The following is a 20,187-nucleotide window of genomic DNA, read 5'->3' as shown; positions in this document are numbered from 1 at the left end:
CCTTGTCAACCCAGAGCTGCAGGAGCCCTGCGTGGCCTTTGTCCAACCCTGCTTCACACACACACACACACACACACACACATACACACACCATTCTTGCAGCAGGACCCTATTCTGTAGCAGCTAAGAGTGAGCATCCCAGACCCTTAGAGTAGGGCTGTGAGAGGTGCTCTGATCACAGTGTTCAAGGGAAGCGAAAGGGGTGTTCTGCTGGCCACACCATGGCCCTCAGCAAAAGCAGGACCCTAGCGGAGTTGACCTGAGAATGCCTTTTTCTCATCTGCACAAAAATGCCGCATAGGCTGGGAGTGTCCTGAGTGCATCCCACACAGAGGGACACTGAGGGGAGGAGAGGAGCTACCGGGCCCTCCCTCTCTGCCATGTCTGTACTCTATTGTGTCCCCTGTGCCTGCCCCACGCCCAGATCAAACATTTGACAAAGACACATGGAGGCGACCTCTGAGGCACCAAGACTTATCCAATAAAACAAACCATCAAGCTTTGCGGTTATCATCACAAAATATAGTGTGTGCCTCAGATACCTTCCCCCCATCTCTGATCCTCATGGGAGATGGGGAGAAAGGGGTGAAGCCTCTTTATGGGATGGGGGTCAGAGGTGGATGGAGTGAAGGTCAGGAGTGAGCAAGGATGAGGGATGGGGTGGATTCTTCTGCCAACGCAACTTTATTCATATTGTTAGATTGAATATGTCAAGATTTGCTTTGGGGTCATGGATATGAACATCAAGTTGCCCCCCAACCTAGGCAAAGTTTCTGCAGCCTCTTGAGCTCCAGAGGCCTTCCCTTTATGTGCACGTCAGTCCTTTCATCGTGGGGCTGCTGCTGTACCTCTAGGAAGGTATCCGTCACCCACAAATGCGGAGCACAGCCAGGCTTCTCAGGAGCCATCGTGAGCTGAGCCTTTGAGAAGTAGAGAGGTATGCCCAAGATGGCCACCAGGGGACAGTGCTGGGGCACGGAGGGAGCTTCAGGGTGTAGCCTCTGCAGGACCCATCCAGGCCTGGGAGCACATGGCAGGTCCAGGTCACCCTCCAACAAATCAGGTTCTAACCCGGACTCCTCCTGTGTATGCCCCTAGCCTACAGTGCAGGGAGACCTGATGCCAGATCTTCTGTTAATATCTCTCTCTGACCTCCAGCTAGTTGCCCCTTCACCGGACCCCAGCCTCCCATCTCTCCTATGACCAGGTTGGATTGAGTCACTTCCAAGGACTCTTGTGGCTCTAATTTTCGGCAAGTCTGTGAGACTTTGGGGTATCCCCACCTTGCTCTACTGCTGTGGAAATGAGGTAGGGGCTAGGGGCGCCTTTGAGGGAAGAGATAGAGGGGAAGAAGGCACTGTGATCGGGGCAGTGAGAAGTAGGAAGTAGGAAAGGGTCTCCCTTTCTGTCACTACTAGAGCATTAAGATCCAGATTCACACACCCATACCCGCCATGCCCCAGGGCCTGGAGCATTAAGGAATACAGAGTGACCGTCCTGGAGCCGGCTACGATGTGGATTAAATATTTTTCCTTTAAAAAAAAAAAAAAAAAAAGACAACTTCCTAAAGGGACATGTATCTATCCATTCTTTTTTAAATGTACTTGACAATGTTTTTGGTGGTAGCATCCATCTATTCTTCAAGTGTCCATTGAGCACCTACTATGTGCCATCACTGTGATTGAGAGTAATGGTGCAGAAATGCCCGGTGATACATAATGAGAAATGGCAGTTCCTTCCTGGGCCCAACTCTGCTCTGTCCTACGTGCTACGGTGTGTGTCCTTGGGCAGTTTCTTTCATCTTTTGGAGTCTCAGTTTTCCCATCTGTAAAATGGGGGTGGTAGCACAAATCTCCCATGAATGTAAGGATTCAGCTGGATGATATATGCACAGGGTTGGCACACACACAAGTCTCTGAGTAACTCTTGGTCACCTTCCTCTTTGAGACCGCACACCCCTTGGAGTTATGCATGCCTTTCCCTCATCTCTGCCAAACCCATAGAAAGAATTGCCCTGGCCCAGAAACCCACATCTTGGCGCAATGTTCTTGGTCCCCACACAGGCATTTGGGAACCAAGCGTTAAAAATGTATGTATATACACATTCTGATCCTGTATGTGTTCCATGCCAAGCCATCAGTTAAAGCCATGGAGCAGCTCACAAGGTGACATTGCCAGGATAAATAGGCATTGGCAACCTCAGAAGTGACGACAAGGCTGGGGACGGAGCTCAGAGCATGGAGGCCTGCCATTTGTCCCTTCTTGCCATCAGCATGGAGGGTGGATACATGATGTTGACCCTGAGTGATCCTACCAGCAGCTGCAGCGGCCTCCCATAGGCTCCCCTAGGGAGAGGAGAGGAGAGGTACTTGGGTCTGGATGTGGAGCTGGTTCTCAGAAAAGGTGCCGCCTGGTTTCCTACCCACCCTCCCCAGCCTCCCCTCGGCTGACAAGACGGAGCAGCTGTCTACCAGCCAGCCTGAGCTCATTCCTGGGGGAAGAAGTGCCTCCTGAAGGGATTCAGAAACATTCCCCTTGGCAGCAAAAGGAATCTCATACCCATGCTGAGTCTGTGGGTCGGGAAGGGATCGAGAGGGCAGTTTGACCAGGAGAGGACCGCGGAGGGTTTGGAGGGAAAAGGGAAGTAGCCTGAGAATGAGGATTCTTGGGTTTTCTCCATTGCTTTGCCATCATCTCTCTGTAGGTCTTTGACTCTCCATACGTTGTCTTTCAGGGAGGCATTGGGGGATTTGCTTCCATTCAGTGACTTTGGATCCCAAAGTCCAAGACAAACCATGGGACAGGGACAGGACCTCTTCACTTTGGTGTCCTCAGGGCCCGCTGTGGTACCTGGCACAAAGTATGTGTTTGATGAAGATTTACTGGATGGATTGACAGATGGATGGAGAAAGTTCTTTGAGTTCTTCATGCTCGGCACCCCTTGGTCTTTTGAATGTTATTTTCACCCTGGAAAGGAGATGGGATAAATTTGTTTGTTCTTTGTAGATTCTTCTCATCTGTCCGTGTTAATATTCTGCCTGGAAACCAAGGTTAGATAAAATGACCCCTGCTCATTTAGGATCCTGAGGATGGCGGCCACACCCATACATCCTCCCCACTCGGGACTGCACCGTTGTCTGGGGTCTGAGTTGCCCAGAGTTCAGTCCACGCTCTTGGGAATGACTGCCCATGCATTCCAGCTTCCTCACTTGTAGACAAGCGCTCTATCTGCACTGGCTCTCCTGGACCCCATAGAACAACTCCAGACATTCCCCTTCAGTGCTCGGGGCTCCGGGAGTGTGATATGCTGAAGCTGGCTCGTCCCAGCTCCCCAGAGCCAATTAGTAGCATCTCTTCCTAACCCTGCAGTCAGTGACATCACGTTGGTAGCTTAAAAGGGCCACGGGAGGAGTATTTACACCACAGATAGTGGCAAACGCTCCAAGTCAGGGCGTCCCGGCCTCCAAGAGCCAATTGTTAAACATTTACCAACACGTCACTGGAGATGGGGTTTCGGGCAGACGTTCCACGTGACCTCAACCATGGGAACCTTGCCCAGGACCTCAGCTGTGAGAAGCAGGGCCTCCCCAAAGTGGAGCCAGCAGAAGCCATTCCTCAGGGGGTCTGGGAGGAGTGCACAACACAGAAGGCCCCATGCCTACAGCCCCCTTCCGGGGTCGAGACGTCAGGTGGTCAAGGGCATGTGCCCAGGGTGACCAGCACAGCGTGGGGAGTGGTGTCCCGGGGACATGATCAGTCTCCACTCCGTGACACCCTCAGCTCTCAGCAGCAACTTTTCCATTCACCCAACTGCGCTTTTCTCCCTCCAGACCCAGAGTCCCAGAGAAAGAGGACAGTGCAGAACGTCCTGGATCTTCGACAGAACCTGGAAGAGACCATGTCCAGCCTGCGAGGGTCCCAGGTGACTCACAGGTAAGTCCAAGCTGCGGAGGGGGCCGTGCCCCCCGCTGCTGTCTCTGTCTCCCACTCTGGAGGGCAGGGCTTCGGAGCGCCGTGGCACAGCGCCGCAGGAGCGGAGAATCGGCCGTCTTGGTGAGAGAAGCTTGGCTTGGCTGGCATCAGCTTGTGCTTGAGTGTGAGATTCATTGCAGGCAATGAATGTGAAAATCGCCAGAGTGGGGGATGGGAAGCGCAAGCCACCACATGACCCAGGGTGTGACCTGTGATATCCACTTTCCCTCCTTGGGTGTCAGCCTCCTCATTTGCTGCAAATGCTGTCCTTTGCCTGTTCCGAAGCGTCTGTTGTTAGAGGATTCTGGGATCCTGCCTGTCCCAGCTTCCGGCATCTTGTCAATCTTCTGTCAGGTGCCCTCTTGCCTCTTCAGACAGTGGCTGAGGGAGGCCTGGGTGCCCGGCCTCCATGTCATCCAGATCCATGCCATGGGGTGTGCCCCTCCACCCCACCCTGTAGAGACCTTGCTGCCTCCAGCGGCGCAGGGCACTTATCCCTCCCGTGGAACCTCTTCCTGGAGTGGCATGCTGGCCACAGCCTCTGCCATGACTCAGAATTTCCCCCCACTGCCTCCTTGGGCTGCCCAGATGAGCTCATGCTGTCAGCTCCAAGGGGGATAGAGGGCCAGGCTACACTCTGGGGGTAGAAAGAAAGGGAGCAGATGGCCAGGATTGGGAAATCACGGGGGGTGTGGAGCAGGAAGGCTGAGAGGGATTAGGTGACCTCTCCAGTTGGACTGGAGATTGGTTCCTCCCCATCTCCTGGGGTTGGAAAATGAGAGCAAAGTTGGGACAGAAAGACAATAGGATAGGGGCTTTTCTTAGCCTAAGTGTGTGGCCAAGTGGTAGCCAGACTAAATTTACATACCTCCAACGACAGGGAACTCATTACCTGTCAGTCATCTCAGTGTGCTGTGGGATTGCCATGACTAGGAAGTGGAACTGAAATCAGGCCTCAGCAGCTTTCACCCATTGGCTCTAGTTCTTCTACTTAAGAACACCCCTCTCCCTCCCTCCACTCTTCTTCTGCCTAGTCCATCCTAGCCTTCATATTGGACATTCAGCTCTTTGTTCCCAGATAACTGAAATATTTTAAATGCTAAATCAAAGCCTCTACTCTATGGGGTTAGGCAAGCAGAACCCAGACTACTGAAAGGGATGTGGTCAGGACATCTGAGGAAAAGAGTGCAATGTGGGGCTCCCAGAGGCCCTGGGGCTCAGGCCCCCTTATATTTGACTCTATCCCTCAAAGCCCCGAACAGGACCCAGTGGCACAGGGGCCGGGCTCAGCTTGGCTCACCAGTTCAGGGACCCAGTGGATAAAATTTTGAACGTTCCTCCTTCCCCCATCCAGAGAAGTTGTTAGAACGGCTCTCAGCACCAAATCACATGCCAGCTCCATGCCAAAGAAGGCAGAAAGTGTTTCACTGCTGAGAGGGTCCCACCCCAAATGACTCAGCCACAGGGGAAGGCTAGAAGCAGCAGCTTCAGTGTCCTGGTGCCACTGACTCGAAGCAGCCAGCCAGTTAAGCAGGACAGCCTGACCTCTCTTTTTGCTTTCTGTTTGGGGTAGAGGAGAGTGAGGCTGAAAACCTTTTGCATAAAGCTGACTGGTTTGAGGGGGAGAGCCTCAGGCCTCTGGCTACTATCTCCCTTTATGGAAAAAAAACAAAAAACAAAAAACCAAGAGCGCTGAAGCTGGTTTTGCTGTTTACTGTGGACCCAGAGCCACTTCCTGTCTTAGCCTTTGGTTTATATTATCCCTATTCCACACTTTGATAGCCAAAACAATGATTCCTTGAGTTTTTATGGCTCTTTTACTTTTTAAAGTGCTCTCCATCAATCAGCACTTCCCTCAGCCCTGGGGGTAGACAGGATATTTTCATATCCTCTGGGTTAGAGAAGCAGCAGGCGAGGCTGGGGAGAGGGGGGTCCCTTGCCAGAGTCACACAGGCTGATTAGGGTGGGTTCTGTGTCCAGCAAGCTTAGAATCCATGCCAGGCACAGTGCTGGGCACCAAACCCCAGAACAGACACAGGCTTTATACTTGATGAGGAGCTTACCATCCAGTGAGCGCTTTCAGCAAGGTCATTTTCACTCTGGAACTTACAGGCTAACGCTAGATTCAATTCCTTTTTCAGAAATCTTTATTTCTGTCCTGCTTCCTCTATTTCTACTGGCTCGTTTCCCCAACAGGGAGAGTGTCTGGGTCAGGGGGCTGGGGCTGGAGAGGAAATGAAACTCTCTCTCTGCTCCAGGACTGCCGTTCTCCCAACCCCAGAGAGAGAGAGAGAGGGAGGGAGAGAGAGAGAGAGAAGCAAGACTGAAGGGCTGGATGCAGGGCTGGAAGTCAAGAACTGAAATTTTAAGCTAGAATCCTCCCCCCACTGACTTAGAGATGTCTGGAGATGTGTTTGGGGGATAGAAAAGAGCAGTGAAATAGATGAAGAGGCACTTTGAGTGCACAGAGCTAAACAGGAGTAGGCCAGGAATAGAACTGAGGAGTCTATATGCTGAGCATGACCCACACTCCTCACTAATTGTATTACCATGGTGTAGACTGACTATGAAAACTGGCTGTCCTGGAGCTCTCCAGCGCCCTGTCACCATGGTCATCATCATCATCCCTTTCGTTCCCCTCCTCATCTCATTGTCACGGTCAGTTTGTTTTTATTAAACACTGCGTGAATCCCTGTACTGAGTCTTACGACAAGAGCCTCCCTGCTCTTCAACTCAACACATCTTGGGTTTGTTCCTCATCGATTTGTCCTTGTGCGTGTACCTAGTACATGCCAGGCCCTGTGCAAAGTGCAGCAACACAGCGGTGAGCAAGGCAGACAGAGTCGCACAGGCCCACGGTCTCCTTCAGGGAACTTCCACTCTCTCTGAGGTCCACGGTAATTAGAAACAGAAATAACGCAGCGTATGACAAAGCGCACATAGAACACAAAGGAGGGCCCAGAGGGGAGAAGTTGGGTGTGGACCAGGTCAGGAAGCCCCTGAAAGGGCCAGAATCAGCAGTCACCGATCGCCCTGCCCAGCCAGGGTTCCCCCAGCCTTGTCCACAGGACTTCTGTGGGGACCACCAGCATGCTCAGGTTCAAGGGTCATTTGGCTTCTCCTGTTCTTCTTTAATTTTTTTAATTTACATCCAAGTTCGTTAGCATATAGTGCAATAATGATTTCGGGAGTAGCATCTAGTAATTGATCCCCTACATATGACACCTGGTGCTCATCCCGACAAGTGTCCTCCTTAATGCCCCTTGCCCACTTAGCCCATCCCGCCACCCACAAGCCCTCCAGCAACTCTCAGTTTGTTCTCCGTATTTAAGAGTCTCTTGTTTTGTCCCCCTCTCTGTTTTTGTATTATTTTTGCTTCCCTTCCCTTATGTTCATCAGTTTTGTATCTTAAATTCCACATATGAGTGAAGTCGTATGATATTTTTCTTTGACTAATTTCGCTTAGCATGAGACACTCTAGTTCCATCCCCGTAGTTGCAAATGGCAAGATTTCATTCTTTCTGATTGCCAAGTAATACTCCATTGTATATATATACCACATCTTCTTTATCTGTTCATCCATCGATGGACATTTGGGCTCTTTCCATACTTTGGCTACTGTTGATAGTGCTGCTATAAACATGGGGGTGCATGTGTCCCTTCGAAACAGCACACCTGTATCCCTTGGATAAATGCCTAGTAGTGCAATTGCCGAGTATAGGGTAGTTCTATTTTTAATTTTTTGGGCTCCTCCTATTCTGTTGATCAAAAAATAACCCCTTGTTTTCTCAGGGTTGGTAGAGACAGTTTGGGAGGATCTTCTTTTTTTCCAGGAACTTTACAAAAGTTCATTCATACCTCATTCATACCTTAACCCCTGAAGTGGCTAAGAAATAGATGTGCTCACGGAGTGAAGATTCCTGTGCTTTGCGTAACCCATGTCCAGCCACAGACTGCCTTAGCTGCCTGGCTTTCTCGGCCTAAAGATCCTATTTTGGTTAACTCAGCCCTGCATGGTTTTAGCTAGGCCGAGCCGCTGAGACCTTACCTATGGTTGATTTGGGCCGGGCTGGGCGGGATTATCAGTTAGTCTCTGTCTGAACCCAAATCTAGGCCACCTCTCCAAGCAGATCCCAACTGGCCTTTCTCTCTGCAGCCACCGTGGTCCCTCAGGGAGAAAGGCAGCTCCTTGTCCAGCTCCCATACCCCCTCAGGTTATCCCGCAAAACCTGGGCATGCTTCCCTGGCCTGGCCTAGCAGGGCTCGCGGCGTGGGACGCTCTTGTCCATTTCCATATGTTCTCTCCTCTTTCCAGTTAAGGCTGCTTCTGTTCTCTGGTGAGGTTCTGCTTCTGTCTCCTCATGGCCCAGACCTTTGGCTGGGCCTAGTCTTACTGGGAACCAGACACATATCTCAGGTTGCCAAAGCTTTTCCACACCCTCTGTACCCTACTCCAGACTTGGCCATCTCTGGTTTGGAAATCAACTTGCTCCCAGCTCGTTAATAGAGAGGAGGTGATAGACATGCCCTGAACAAATGAATGATCAAGGCCTTTTAAGCTCAAGGTGACCAGATTATCCCACTTACCCCAAGAGATCTCAATGGACCCTTCCCATTTATTGAGCAACTTCTAATATACCAAGCACTGTGTTAGGCATTTACATATGTGATCCTTACAACTGTATGGAGTAGCTATAGTATCTCCATTTTACAGATGAGGAAATGGTGGCTTAGCAAGGTTGATTACTTCACCTCAAGCTCACTTACAAATAAATGGTAGAAAAGGATTAAAATCCAGCTCATATTACAAAATCTGTGCCCTTAGCAGTGTACGTAATTGGTTCCCTCACACTTCAAATCCCTTTCCTCTGACAACCTCAGGTAACATATAACAGGGGCGCCGTACCCAATGAAAGGCCTCCTGGAGAAGGTGGAGCCCACCTGGACAAGTGCAGAGGAGGCGGGAGGGCACGGGGAAGGGAGAAGGGTCGCTGCGGTGCGGTCTGCGTGGGCAGGGCACAGAGCGGCCCTGCCGGAATGAAAACCAGTGCCCTTCTGCCCTCTGCCCTTCTGCCCTCTGCCCTCTGCCCAGCTCCCTGGAGATGACCTGCTACGACAGTGACGACGCCAACCCTCGCAGTGTGTCCAGCCTCTCCAGCCGCTCGTCCCCTCTGTCCTGGCGCTATGGCCAGTCCAGCCCGCGGCTGCAGGCTGGGGACGCGCCCTCGGTGGGCGGGGGCTGCCGCTCCGAGGGGCCGCCCGCCTGGTACATGCACGGGGAGCGGGCCCACTACTCGCACACCATGCCCATGCGCAGCCCGAGCAAGCTCAGCCACATCTCCCGCCTGGAGCTGGTCGAGTCCCTGGACTCGGACGAGGTGGACCTCAAGTCCGGCTACATGAGCGACAGCGACCTCATGGGCAAGACCATGACGGAAGACGACGACATCACTACCGGGTAAGGTCTCTTGTGCAGCTGGGCAAGGGGACTAGAGAGGGCAGGGGGACGACCGGTGGAACGGGATTCCTTGAGGCGAGCGGGACTCATGACAGGAGTTTGGGTAGCCGTGCTGTGACGGGAGACAGCCGGGCAGAGCCTTCGTACGCTGGTTGTGGCCGCCCCTGAAATTTGATGTGGTTTATACCAAGCTTCGGTGCGGTGGGTGGGGCCGCCACCTGAAGAGCTGATTGGTTAATGGAGAGGCCTCCCTCTCATTGGCCCGTGGGGCTGTCGTTCTATGGTATGTCCCGCCCTCCTCCCTCGAACCCGGAAAAGGCAGGTAGGAAGGGCCCTGGGAAAGGGCGTCAGTGCCAATTCCGCCAACTCCGTGTGGACTTCGGACAACCTCATCTGCTATCCCACTTGGAAAAAGAGGATGATAGTACTACATCTGTCTGCCTCGGAGTCTAACAGGAAGAGAACACGAAAGCGCTCAGGGGAAAGCACTGCTGAGACAGAAAAGTGGTAGTGGTGGCTCTCCTTCCTTCGCCGGGGTTCCCGGCCCCTCTGGTCCGCGCCTTCCCCCGTGGCCCTCCGGTTCCACTCCTCTGGTTTCTTCCTCCGCAGACCTGCCAATCATGCAACTTCCTCGTTCCTATCCCGGTCTGTTAGTTTACTCACTTCCTGTGCTTTGCCCCACAGGGACCCTCATCTTCTCTTTTCTGCCCCAACTGGCAGGGTTGGGTTTGTGGAGCGACGCGGATGTAGGTGACAGTCTGGGAAGTGAGGGGGAGAAGATGGGAAGAAAGAAGTGGGGGGAGAGAGGGTGTAAACGGTCCTGGCCCAACTGTTCCAAGCCCTGAGAGTAAAGAGCTGTAGTGGTTCTGGAACCTTCTCCAGAGCATCTTTCAGCTCCCTGCTACTTCCGCTCTTCCTTCTTGGTTTGCTGGGACTTTCCAAGGGACCACACAAGTAGCGACAACACCTCTTCCCCCTATCCCTCTCAGGGACTACCTCTTCCCAATAAAAATCCCAAACTGGAACAGAATGAAAAGTAGCCCCTCCTAGGAAAGGACTGAGAGCTGAGCGCCAGGCCATCCACTGTTCCGCACCCCTGGGGACAAACTTGGAGGGACTAGGCAGGGCCTGTCCAGCTGATGAGGCTGCTCTGGAGCAAAACAACTGACTCATGAATGAGACTGTTTACTGCCTCTTAAATCCCAGGGGCCGGCCGACCTCACGCTCAGATCCACCAGCTTGGAGCTGGGATGGGAGAAAAGCCATCCAGCTCCTCCTGTGCTCAGAGGGCTTTGCTGGGCAGGAAGGAGAGCGAAGGTGTCTGACGGGCTGCTCTGCACAGCCCCTGTGCCAGGAAGCTGCTTCTCTGAGGACATGTCCAGTTCCTGCCCTCTGAGAGCTCCCAGTTGGATAGGGCAAAGGGAGGCACAACCCCTGCAGGGCAAAGAGCTCTGAAAGTTCCTCTTATGGTGGAAGGACTAGAACCCCAGCCGTCAGGGAGCTCCCAGACAGAGGGAGGTGGAGCCGTCCCCCAAGGTGCACACAATGGCCATGGCAGAAAATTCCCCAAACATCGGAAGGCACGAGACTCCTGACTTTGGGGAGATCCCAGTCTGAGGCAGGCTGCAGGATTTCCTAGCTGTGTGAGCTTGGGCAAGTTAACCTCTCCAGGCTTTAGTTTGTCTACCTGCTAAATGCAGATAATAGGACTTATCTCAGGATGGTTATAAGGGTTAAGTAGATAAATATATGTAAAATGTTTGGAATAATTCCTGGCTCATTCTAAATGCTCACTAAATGTTAGCTTTTTTTAATTTTTTTTTTGCTATTATTACTGTTAATTGTTAAAATGCCATTGTGAAGGAGGAGAGGGGCTTTTGCACTCTAGAGTCCCAGACTTGCCCACAGGGAGTGTGCAGTCTCACCACAGTGCCACTCAGAATCAGCAACAAAGACAGATGCAGTGGCTGCTGGCCAATCCTGGGAACATAGATTTGAGGGGACGCGGAGGTAAAGGTATGGAATACTGGGCAGAGGAGGGCCAGGAAAAATGTCCTTAATCCACCCTCTAGCACCCTTTCTTTATCCCTTTCCTCTGGACAGTGTGCATGCCCCTAAGTCATTGAACAAATAGACTTCACTGAGGCTAGAGCATGAATGAGAACTTGCCCTTCCTGCGCATCCACCAACTGACCACGGGCCCAGGGAAGCCTCAAGTTCATAGGGGGAAGAAAGTGTTGGCATGGCAATATCCATAAAGTGGACCTCACTATAAACTGCAATGCTGGTTTCCAAGATAATTTCATGTATGTTTTTTATGGTCAATCCGCAACGAGCAGGAACTCTTTTAACACTTACAGTTTTAAGGTTTCTCCGTTTGTTGACTTCCTTGCCCAGACTGCAAACACACCCACCCTTAAACGTGTTAAGGAAGTCCGAGATGAGGGAAACCCACCTATAATCCCAGTAATTTTAATGTAAACAATCCCTCCTCAATTATGTGTTTTCATGGTTAAGTGTTGTGCTATTTCACTGGAGACTGAGCATCCTAGATTCCAGCAAATCTTGAAGAGAGTGCCCCTTGCTGAGCCTCTTGTTGGCCCTCCTGTCCCCACTGTGGGTTCCATCCAGGTTTTATAATTTAGAAAGTGTCCTGTTTCTAAGAAAATTGTTTTCCCTGTTCATGAAACGGTAGGGCTGTTCCCACCCGCACACTGACCCCTCCTCAGCCCCTCCCACTGCCATTCACTTTGCTGCCTCCCAGGAGCTCCCAGCACTGGGCCAGAGACAGAGGTGAAGCCTCTGCCCTCCCCACTGAGCGACATAATCAGCCACTAGCCATCTGAATGAGCCAGGCAAGAAGGCAGTGATTCTAAGTGCTCTGGCTTATCTGCTGAGGGAGCAGCAGCCCCTTGGGCGCTCTCCCCAAGCCAGTGTTCAGTCCCATGTCAGCCCTCCCTGCTCCCTCCAGACACCAGGCCTTTTTCCTGGGTTGCCAATCTGGAGGGTGGGGTCAGAGTAGGCAAATTCTTCAAACTGCAGCTCAGCAAACTAGAATGAGGAAGGTGAATCTGCTGCCGAAAGAATCCTATTTTTTTTAATTATGTTTTTTTTTAATTGTGGTAAAATACATGTTTTTTATATATGGTTAATATGTCAGCCACTTTCAAAAGTACAGTTCAGTGGCATGGAGTACATTCATAGTGTTGTATAACCATCCCCACCATCTGTCTCCAGAACTTTCTTCACCTTCCCAAACTGAAACTCTGTCTCCATTAAACGCTGACTCTTCATCTTCCCCTCCCCCCCTCCCCCCACCCAGTTCCTGGCCACCACCACTTACTTTCTGTCTGTCTGAACTTGACTGCTCTAGGTACCTCATGTAGATGGAGTCGTACAGTATTAGTCTTTCTGTGACTGGTCTGTTTTACCGAGCATGATTGCCTCAAGGTTCATTCATGTGTAATATGTATCAATTTCCTTTCTAAGGCTGAATGATAGCTTACCGTATGGATGTACCACATTTTGTTTATCCATTCAGCTGTAATCCTGCTATGAACATTGGGGTACAAATATCTGTTCAAGTCCTTGCTTTCAGTTCTTTGGAGTGTATACCTAGAAGTCTTGAATCATACAGTAATCCGATTTTTAATTTTGTGAGGAAACTCCATACTGTTTTTTCCACAGTGGCCATTCCATTTTACGTTCCCACCAGCAATGCATGAGGGTTCCAGTTTCTTCACATCCTTACCAACACCTTTTGTTTGTTTGATTGTTTGGTTGGTTGGTTGGTTGGTTGGTTGGTTGGTTGGTTGGTTTTTTAATAATAGCCATCCTGATGAGTGTGAAGTGGTATCTCGTGGTTTTGATTTGTGTTTCCCTGATGAGTGGCAGTGTTGAACATCTTTTCATGTGTTTATTGGCCATTTGTATATCTTCTTTGGAGAAATGTCTATTCGAGTCCTTTGCCCATTTTTTAATTGGATTGTTGTTGAGTTGTAGGAGTTCTCTATATATTCTGGATATGAATCCCTTATGAGACACATGATTTGAGAATATATTTCCCCGTTCTGTGGGTTACCTTTTCATTCTGTTGATCGTGTCCTTTGCGCACAAACGTTCTTCATTTTGATGAAGTCCAATTTATCTATTGTTTCTTTTGTTGCCTGTGCTTTGGGTGTTGTATCCAAGAAATCACTGCCAAATCCAATGTCATGAAACTTTTCTCTGTGTTTCCTTCTAAGAGTTTTATAGCTGATGGGACTTTTTAAAAATATGGATTCCAAATCTCATTCCAGACCTACCAAGGCAGATTCTCTGCTACTCAGGAAGCCGTATTTTTCTAAAGCTTCTCAGTGACTCTGGCCTAGTCCATCTTCCCATAAAGTACAAGAATCTTCTTTATAGCATTCCTGAAAGCCAGTCTTTTAGTCTTGTCTTGCCTAGACATAGTGAGCTTATTCTATTTCAAATAGAACAAAATTATAAGACAGTTTCTAAATATTCATCCGAAATCTGGTTCACTTCTGCCTATTGATTCAAATGCTGCCATCCAAGAAAAATAGAATAAGTATAAATCTTCATTCAGATATTTCAGCATGTTCTTTTTTTAAATTTTTTTTTCAACGTTTTTTATTTTATTTTTTGGGACAGAGAAAGACAGAGCATGAACGGGGGAGGGGCAGAGAGAGAGGGAGACACAGAATTGGAAACCGGCTCCAGGCTCTGAGCCATCAGCCCAGAGCCTGACGTGGGGCTCGAACTCACGGACCGTGAGATCATGACCTGGCCAAAGTCGGACGCTCAACCGACTGCGCCACCCAGGTGCCCCCAGCATGTTCTTAATGATTGCTCAGATAGTCTCTTCTCTAACCGCCACCCCCCCCCACCCCCCCCACCCCCCCCCCCGCCAAAGAAGTCCCCAGTTTATTTCATTACTTTCTTAAATGACCCACTTTTCCCGATTATCCTGGTCACTCTCTCCTGGAAGCTCTCAAGCTGTCAATGATCCTCTTGAAATTTGGCACCTGGATTAATCACCGCCTGACACTAGTCCTGCCCAGGGTAGTATCCAAAGCATGACACCATAAACAACTTCAAGTTGGCTGCTGACTGTCCTAAATGACAGTTCGAGACATTTTTACCTCTTGCAAAGAGAGCAGCAATTTGTTTTTCTAAAAATAGGAAGGTCTGGAATTTAATCTAAGTAAGAAGATAAGTTCCACAGCCATCTGTCTGTCCTTCCCGTCCCTGGCACCTGGGGTTAGAGCAGAAGGGGAGGAGAGGATGGGCTCCCATGCAGAGGTAAATACAGGCGCTGGGTACAGGGACCAAGTGTGCCTAGCAGGGAAGGAGGTCAGACGGCCCTCCATCCCTTCCCTGTTTTAACTCGGATTTACTTCTCAATGCCTCCGTTTCCACCCACGTAAGTGGCGGCTTGGGTGGGCTGCATCTGAGCTGTGCAGTGGTTAAGGAGCGGGAGCCCCGGGCTTGGCTGGCAGCAGCACTCCTCTAGGTGCTGCATCGCACACCTCCAGTGGGCGCCCTTCACACCGTACAGGGTTGTGTCTTCGGCAGCCCTGGCAGGGCTGCTGTCCAGCGACCTGTGCCAGAGGCCACAGAGCCTTTGACGGAACCAGCAGGCCCCATCTTGAAAGAGCTCTGTGGCTGTGTGTCAGAGGGGCAGCGGGATTTCTCGTGACTGTCTGCCATGCCCTGTGTCTCTCCTCAGGTGGTTTCCTGCTCCATGTGTGTGGCTGGATGTTCCAGTCTTCTTGTTCCCTCCTCGCCTCCCCTCCCTTCTCCAGCCTGTCCTCTTGAACTGTGCTTGGGGGCTCAGGAACAGATGGGATTCGTTTCCTTCTTGGCTCTGAAGTGTCCTGACGTTGAAAAATGTCAACTAAAATAAACTGTAGGCCCCTGCCTTCTCCCAGGCTGGCTCTTTGCTCCCAGAGGCAGTGAGCCCAAGCCTTAAAGAGACACCTCCCAGCCTTGCTAAGCGGGCCTCAGCATCTGTCTGCAGCCACCCTCCTGAGAGGGAGCCTTATTTGCTGCTCTCCAGTTTGGCTGTCTGACTGGCAAACCCCAAGATGCCCCACCCAACCTTCAGTGCGAAGAATTCTCTTGGAATGGGCATCAGGTTTGTAGGATTTGTACAAAGAGAAGAGAACCTTTCTTAACTTGAATGGGCAGCGGGGAGAGTCGGCAAGGAAGCATAGATATTTACCTTTCCGCTTTATCTTCTCTGTTTCCTGGTAGTCAGTTCTTTAGGTATCCCACCTAGTGGGCAGCTGGCCCAGGCCTGGCGTTTGCCCACGAAACACAAGGATTGGGGTAGAGGGTGGTAAGGGATCATTCTGGAGAAGATCCAACGTTCAAGCTGAAGGCGGAAACTCCATGTCTGTCCTTGAAGGGCTTCATATCTAAAAGGGAGACAAGATGACTCCTGGGTCAGTGGCCAAAGAAGTGATGTGTAGTTGAAGTAGACAGTGGTTGTTGCCATTTGGGGGATAACAATTACAATATTGACCCACAGATTCATACAGGCAGCTTTGTTGATACTTCTCTGTGGTGCAGGGGGAGGGGCATCTGGCGCTCTGGAGTTGTATCCAAAGCACTCCTCTAGCTTGCTGCGTGTCACTGAGCAAGTCCTGTAACCTTTCTGAGTCTTAGTTTGTTCATTTGTAAAAGGGTAATCATTTTTGCATTGTGAGGATCAAGTGAAGGAGAACATGTAGGGGTGCTTTGAAACCTATAAAGAGCTTTGGTTCGAAATACATTATTCTGATCTCAACTTACTGTCCTGTTCATTTAGCTGGTGGCCTCTGGCTGAATTAGGAGCGGTTAAGAGTATCAAAATGAGATTTCTCCAGGTTGGCAGATGGGTTCACTGAACTTGGGCTTTGACTTCCTTTGCATGGGATGATCTTGTTTGGCTTTTCAACACCATCTGGCTATTCTTTTAGTCCTGTAGTGTGCAGTTAGATCAACAGATCTTTGGTACCAGATCTTATCAACATAAGCGTCCCACAGAGTGGGAGGGCAGTAGTGATTTAGCGTGAAGGCTTGTAGCTCCTGGGTCTGAGTCCTGGCTCTTCTTATTAGCTTTGTGAGTTTGAGTGAATGCTTATTCTCCCTCTGCCTCAGTTTCCTTAGCTGAAAGACACGGACGGTAACGGTGCCTACTCTGTAAGACTGATGTGAGGATTAAATTTGTTAACATGTTTATGTATAATAAGTGTTCAACAAATGCTGGCTATTGTTTGTTAGCCGTCTGATGGCAGACATTCACAAATTGATGGGCCTAACCTGTCACGTGCACATTCAAAATGATAATATTGGAAAAAAAAAAAAAACAAAAACAAAATGATAATATTGGAATAGCGTATTTTAACAGTCACGCTTGAAAATGAGAGTTCTTTTTTTTTTTTTTTTAACGTTGATTCGTTGTTGAGAGACAGAGACAGAGTGTGAGTGGGGGAGGGGCAGAGAGAGAGGGAGACACAGAATCGGAAGCAGGCTCCGGGCTCCGAGCTGTCAGCACCAGGCTCGACGCGGGGCTCGAACTCACAAACCGTGAGATCATGACCTGAGCTGAAGTTGGATGCTTAACCGACTGAGCTACCCAGGCACCCCGATATTTCTTTTTTTTTTTTTTAATTTTTTTAATGTTTATTTTTGAGAGAGAGAGAGAGAGAGAGAGAAAGCATGAGTGTGGAAGAGAGAGAGAGAGAGAGGGAGACATGGAATCTGAAATCGGCTCCAGGCTCTGAGCGTGTGCCCCCTACCCACCTCCTCTCCAGCAATCCTCAGCTTGTTCTCTATAGCTAAGAGTCTCTTATGGTTTGCCTCCCTCTCTGTTTTTATCTTATTTTATTTTTCCTTCCCCTTAATTCTTAAAAGAGTAGTGGTAGCACTCTACAGGCTGTGTGGGGTTAATCTAGATCACAGTGTCTGTTCAAACCCAACAGGGCTGATGGAAGGCGGGAGTAAGCCAGGTATTCCAGAGGGGCAGCTGGATGTATGCTAGTTGCCATGGCAACCGATGCAGGCTGAGGCGTGGCCCCTCCTCTGATGTGTCCTAGTAACCTACAATTGAGCTGCTGGGGTTTTCACTGAGTTTTGAAGACATACAATTTGGTCGACAATCAGGATGGATCAGGGATTGAGGAAGCCGTTGAGATGGGTTTGGCTTTTCCCCACCAGCCATGCCCACCTGCCTGCCTGTCCACTTGTCTCTCGTCTTTAATTGTCAGCTCCATCCTCCTTTTTCCCACAAACCTTATATTCTGTGATAAACCAGCTGGGCTCAAGTAGTGTCTGGAAATTCCATGCAATCTAATATTACAGAAGGAGCATAAGTTTGGAAGTATGACAGGCCTGGGTTCAGATCCCAGCTCTGAGGCTTTGGGAAAGCTGTGAATCCATTCTAGTAGGAATAGTTCTATGGGAATAGGATTCCTATAAGGATGTTATAGAATGTGTGGCATTAATGGACTAGGTATGCAGCAGGGGCTCAGTAAATGTGACCTCCCTCCCTTCTCTTGGTTGGCTCCTGGAAAATTAAAGTGATAAAAGTCCTAAAGGACATCTGTAGAATGGAACGTTTCCACCTAGATGGTGACACCCAGTTGCCCACTTGTCTGCCAAATCCTCTCCTTTCGGGAAGCCTTCTCTAATTCATCCCATTGCAATACTACCTGACTCTGAAAATCATCTTGGAACTTGTGTGTATAGTTTATACTGTAGTAACTTGTGCTTTTATGATTCTCTAACAATTGCATGACATATATGGTTTACAAAACACTGTGTCTTATTATTTTATTTAATCTTAACACTGAATTAGATATTCTTTCCCCCGGTTTGCAAGTGAGGAAACTGCTTAACAGGGTTGCCGGGATCACATAACTTAAAAGTGGCAGCAAGCAGGGGAAAACCCAGGCCCTTTCACTGCCTTGTCCTCTCCTTTTTTTGGTATACCTACTGCCTCACTGGGTATACCATGAAGCCCTTTCCCTCCGTGTTCAGCCCATGTGCCCCTTAAGCCCGGGAGGGGGCAGGCATCACGTGCCTCCCACTGGAGTAGGAGCTTCCCAGGGACACAGACCTTGTCTTCTATTTTTTTCTCAACACCCAGCAGAATATGTTCTCAGGTCACGCTATTGACTGGCCAGTGAATCATCGTTAGAGGTCTCCACTTGGAATGCCCTTAGGTGACCTCTCCATCTTCCAGGATAGGGTCTTGCTTTGGAGAGCCACAAAGTAGCCACAGCCAAGAGCTCAGGACCACAGGCACAAGGAGCAACCCAAGCCTCTGTGAATACAAGTTCTTGTTGACTCTGGCTCAAAGGCTAAGCTGTCCCAGGATGTCCATGAGGGGCCAGCTCTGGCCTCTGGGCTATCAGATGTCTCTGACCAGGCAGCAAAAGACCATTCATTGCAGCTAAGAAAGGCCAGCAGGCTAGGCAGGCAGACTTACCCACTGAGCTGTGCATAGGGGTGCCCTAAAGAGTCTGCAGGACTGGATTGTTCTTGCTTATATGTTGGGACAAGCTCAGGCAGATGTACAAAAGTCTAGATTTTGAAAAGCAGGCAGAAGGAAAGAGACAGTCCCAGAGAGACCCAAAGCACGTAGCTGCATAACAGATCAACATTCACTGAATATGCAAGACAGGGTCGTAGGGAGACAAGGTGGGAGAGGCTGATGTTGGGGCATGTGCCATAGATAAACAGAGCCAGCGTGTTCGTGATGTGCACGCCAAGGAGGGGAATGAGAGACAGACAGACACTGTGTGAGACCCATCCAAACACGTGTGTGAGAGGCGGCTGGGTACAAAGAGGCTGTGTGCGCACTAATTCCAGTGGCGGGGTGGGGGTGGGGGGTGCAAGCTTGCCGATGGGCAGGGGGTAGCAACCAGACGGGCAGAGAGCATGTCTGGGAGGTGGAAGGACTCTTCCAGAGAGGAGTGAGTGATGCTGTGTTCAGCCTGGGGGCCTGACCCAGAGCAGGGCAAGCCCTTCTCACCAGCCTACCCTTCCTGCCCTCTTTGGCCAGCTTGTGTTAAAAGAGTTCTGTTCGGTGCCCTGCCCTTCTTTCTTATGGGACATCTGCAGCCCGAAAGAAAGAGTCGCATCTTCAAGCTCCTTCCCACCCTCTTTTTCTGCCTGCTCACTCTCTTCCAGCTCCTTTCCCAGCCCTCTTCTCCTTGGTCACCTTTCTTAGTCTCTCTCCCATCCTTTACTTCAGTGTCTGGCTTCTGTCTCAGCCCCTGTGGGTTTGATGATAAGGCGCAGTTCAGAAATGACACCATCTTCACGGACCCGGCCATGTGGACAGGCTCATGGCCAGGTTTGGGTGGTAGGACTTCTACCAGCAGGGGTTCCCAGGACTGCTGACATTCTGCCGAGTGTTAATAGAAGAGGAGGGGCAGAACTTATCATCTGCCTGTCACCATCCCTTTCTGAGCCACAAATCTGTAGAGGGGCGGGCAGGAAGAAAAGCCAGCTGCCTTGTGCCCTTCTGGAGTGAACTTTCCTCAGAGGATCCCTGTTTACCGGATTTAGCCAGGGCAAAAAGCTCCTTGTGTGAGGCTCCAGCTAAGAGATCCTGCTTTTCCCAGCTCTGAGCAGGTGCCCCTGAAGTCTGGGAGGCAGCAGCTATATGGTCTCTTATGTCTCTACCAGTCCCTGTGATTAGTTTTCTGTTCTCGGGAGACAGGTTGGCAGAGTCGCTTAAACATTCCGGAGTCCAGGGGCCC

The 20,187-nt window shown here is 50.2% G+C and overlaps 1 protein-coding gene across 7 annotated transcripts in view; it reads left to right on the top strand.

Moving 5' to 3' along the window:
* NAV1 (neuron navigator 1) overlaps positions 1-20,187 on the top strand; it is a 247,991-nt gene that overhangs the window by 147,572 nt on the left and 80,232 nt on the right. For 6 of the 7 annotated variants that reach the window (XM_086694515.1, XM_086694516.1, XM_086694520.1 and 3 more), the window contains 2 exons: positions 3,831-3,933; positions 9,065-9,430. In XM_086694515.1, coding sequence (XP_086550641.1) covers positions 3,831-3,933; positions 9,065-9,430 — 469 coding nt within the window. The remainder of the gene's footprint in view (positions 1-3,830; positions 3,934-9,064; positions 9,431-20,187) is intronic. The other variant, XM_086694519.1, reaches the window with a different exon arrangement.

The sequence above is a fragment of the Puma concolor genome, chromosome E4 (assembly GCF_028749965.1).
Source record: "Puma concolor isolate L17-30 chromosome E4, mPumCon1.1.hap2, whole genome shotgun sequence".
Lineage (NCBI taxonomy): Eukaryota > Metazoa > Chordata > Mammalia > Carnivora > Felidae > Puma > Puma concolor.
Note: the sequence above shows the minus strand (reverse complement) of the source record. Positions and strands in the feature narration are given on the sequence as shown.